This window comes from Trichechus manatus, unplaced genomic scaffold, assembly GCF_000243295.1.
Source record: "Trichechus manatus latirostris isolate Lorelei unplaced genomic scaffold, TriManLat1.0 scaffold00005, whole genome shotgun sequence".
NCBI classification, from domain to species: Eukaryota; Metazoa; Chordata; class Mammalia; order Sirenia; family Trichechidae; genus Trichechus; species Trichechus manatus.
Window position 1 is genome coordinate 7498319 of NW_004443941.1, and position 2073 is coordinate 7500391.

Here is a 2073-nt window from a genome sequence, read left to right on the forward strand (position 1 = left end):
GATCAGAATGCCTTCCACGCTCTGATTACTACAGACCAAAGGCAATAATAGAGACAGAACCTTTAGCTCCACAATACTGGGGTGGAGCTCGAGGGGCATCCTGCTCATTTCATCTCACGTAGGCACAAGACCACATCACACTAATAACTAGTGAATTTAAAGGTATGTGCTCCACTTTCAAATCATTTAGGGACCAAATGAAAATAGCTGCATGACAGTTTTTGTTTGCACAAAAAAAAGCCACCAACTATGGTAATTAGCTCCATTAATGACATCATCATCAACGCGGTTCCCTCCTCAGGTCTACTGAATTAAGAGCCGGTGGGCAGGGATCTGGGCATCTGGATTATTAAAAAGCTTTTCTAAGGAGTCAAATGATCGGCCAGGCTTGGGACCCACCCAAGTGTGTTAGCGCACTCCGCTCCCCCTCCCTCACACGCCCCCAGAACACCGTAAACGCAAACGTGATCCTAAGGGACATGAGAGGGAGAGGAGGTTGGGCTGAGGCCAATTTCAGTTTTAATAAGAAAACAAAGAGAGTCACCATTTGCGTTCGTTTTCCCCTTTTCACGTGAGACTCTCATTTACCTAGAAAAACGCATCAGGTCTTTCTCAAAGAGGCGGAGCAGGAAGGAAAGGTAGGGAGGAGGCGGGACTGGGAGGACATAAGTCTGCACAGTAACCTGACATGGTGGTAAAAAGTCCTTCCAGCATTTCCAATTTTAACCAATAAGCACAGGGTGCACGAAGCATGTACCTAAAGAGAGCGCCAGGAACCCCACGGGAGGGGCTTCACAGCCCTGAAATCCTGGGAGTCCTGAGCACCGGCTCTCAGGGGTCAGAAGCACCCACCCCAGCCCTAACAGGCTGTGGAATCGCAGGTGAGCCTTCTAACTTCTCTACATCCTTCCTTTCTCTGTAAAGTGAAGAAACGGGACAAAAGGACCTTGAGGGTACCTTCCGGCTTCAGATGCTTCTGTAACCTTAGAACCTTTCTCCTGAAGTACAACCAACCCATAAAACCGTCATCGCCTCAGACAAGCACGAGGCTTCTGCACTTTCTCCCGGAGAAGTGCTTCCCCACATCCAAAGGACAATGAGGTGAGACTGGAGACCCCACACATGCCATGACCCCAATGGCCTCTCCTAAAAATATCCTCTAATACATGGAACGGACTGGTGAAGTTCAGACGGCACGAGTAACACAGCCCCAGCCACGTCCTTCCACCTCTGCTCCTGAAAGCCCAGTGGGAGAGACCAGATGTCTAGAGTAGCCACCAGGGGGATGCAGCCTGGAGACCCCCATACAGCTGAGTCGTATCTGACCCCACAGCCAAGACTGCCAAAACCCCAAAACCAAATCATTGCCGTCGAGTCGATTCCAACTCATAGCGACCATACAGGACAGAGAACTGCCCCAAAGGGTTTCCAACGAGCAGCAGGTGGATTTGAACTGCTGACCTTTTGGATAGCAGCCTGAGCTCTTAACTACTATGCCACCAGGGCTCCGGCGCCAAAACTGCCAGGGGCTTGTAAAACTGTGGCAGATCCTGTAGCTGCCATGTGTCTACAGGGCAGTGCTCAGTCCCAAAGGCTGCAGGTGACACACCGCTCTGCACACCTGACTCTGAGATGGTCCTTCTGGTCCCACTGGAGTGGGAAGGCCAGCTTCCCGGGGATGCTCACACCTGGAAGGTCTGCCTAAGCTCTGAGCATCGTCAGCACCCCTCGGCCAAATTCCTCACCTGGAAGCGCAGGATGATGGTCCAGATGAGGCCGAGGGTCAGCCGGTGGTTCCCGTCCACGATGTCGTGGGACCCCATGTTCTCCAGGTGGACTCTCTGCTCCTTCAGGAACTGAAGGGCCTTGTCCACGTTCTCCAGACAGTGGATGCGCATCCGTCCCTTGGTGGGTTTCGGCTAGAAACGGGAGAGCAGAAGGTGGAAACAGATCAGCCAATCGGACAGAGACAGTCCAGAACTCCGCATGCCCATGAGCGCGGCACTCTCTCACCCAAATGAAAACGCTAGAAAGAGGTGCCTTCATTCTCTCCAAGGACCACGCTCTCTAACA

The 2073-nt window shown here is 52.2% G+C and overlaps 1 protein-coding gene across 1 annotated transcript in view; it reads right to left on the reverse strand.

Moving 5' to 3' along the window:
• The window catches only part of SPTBN1 (spectrin beta, non-erythrocytic 1), a 153577-nt gene that overhangs the window by 66837 nt on the left and 84667 nt on the right, over positions 1-2073 (reverse strand). The window contains exon 3 of the mRNA XM_023734522.1: positions 1746-1919. Coding sequence (XP_023590290.1) covers positions 1746-1919 — 174 coding nt within the window. The remainder of the gene's footprint in view (positions 1-1745; positions 1920-2073) is intronic.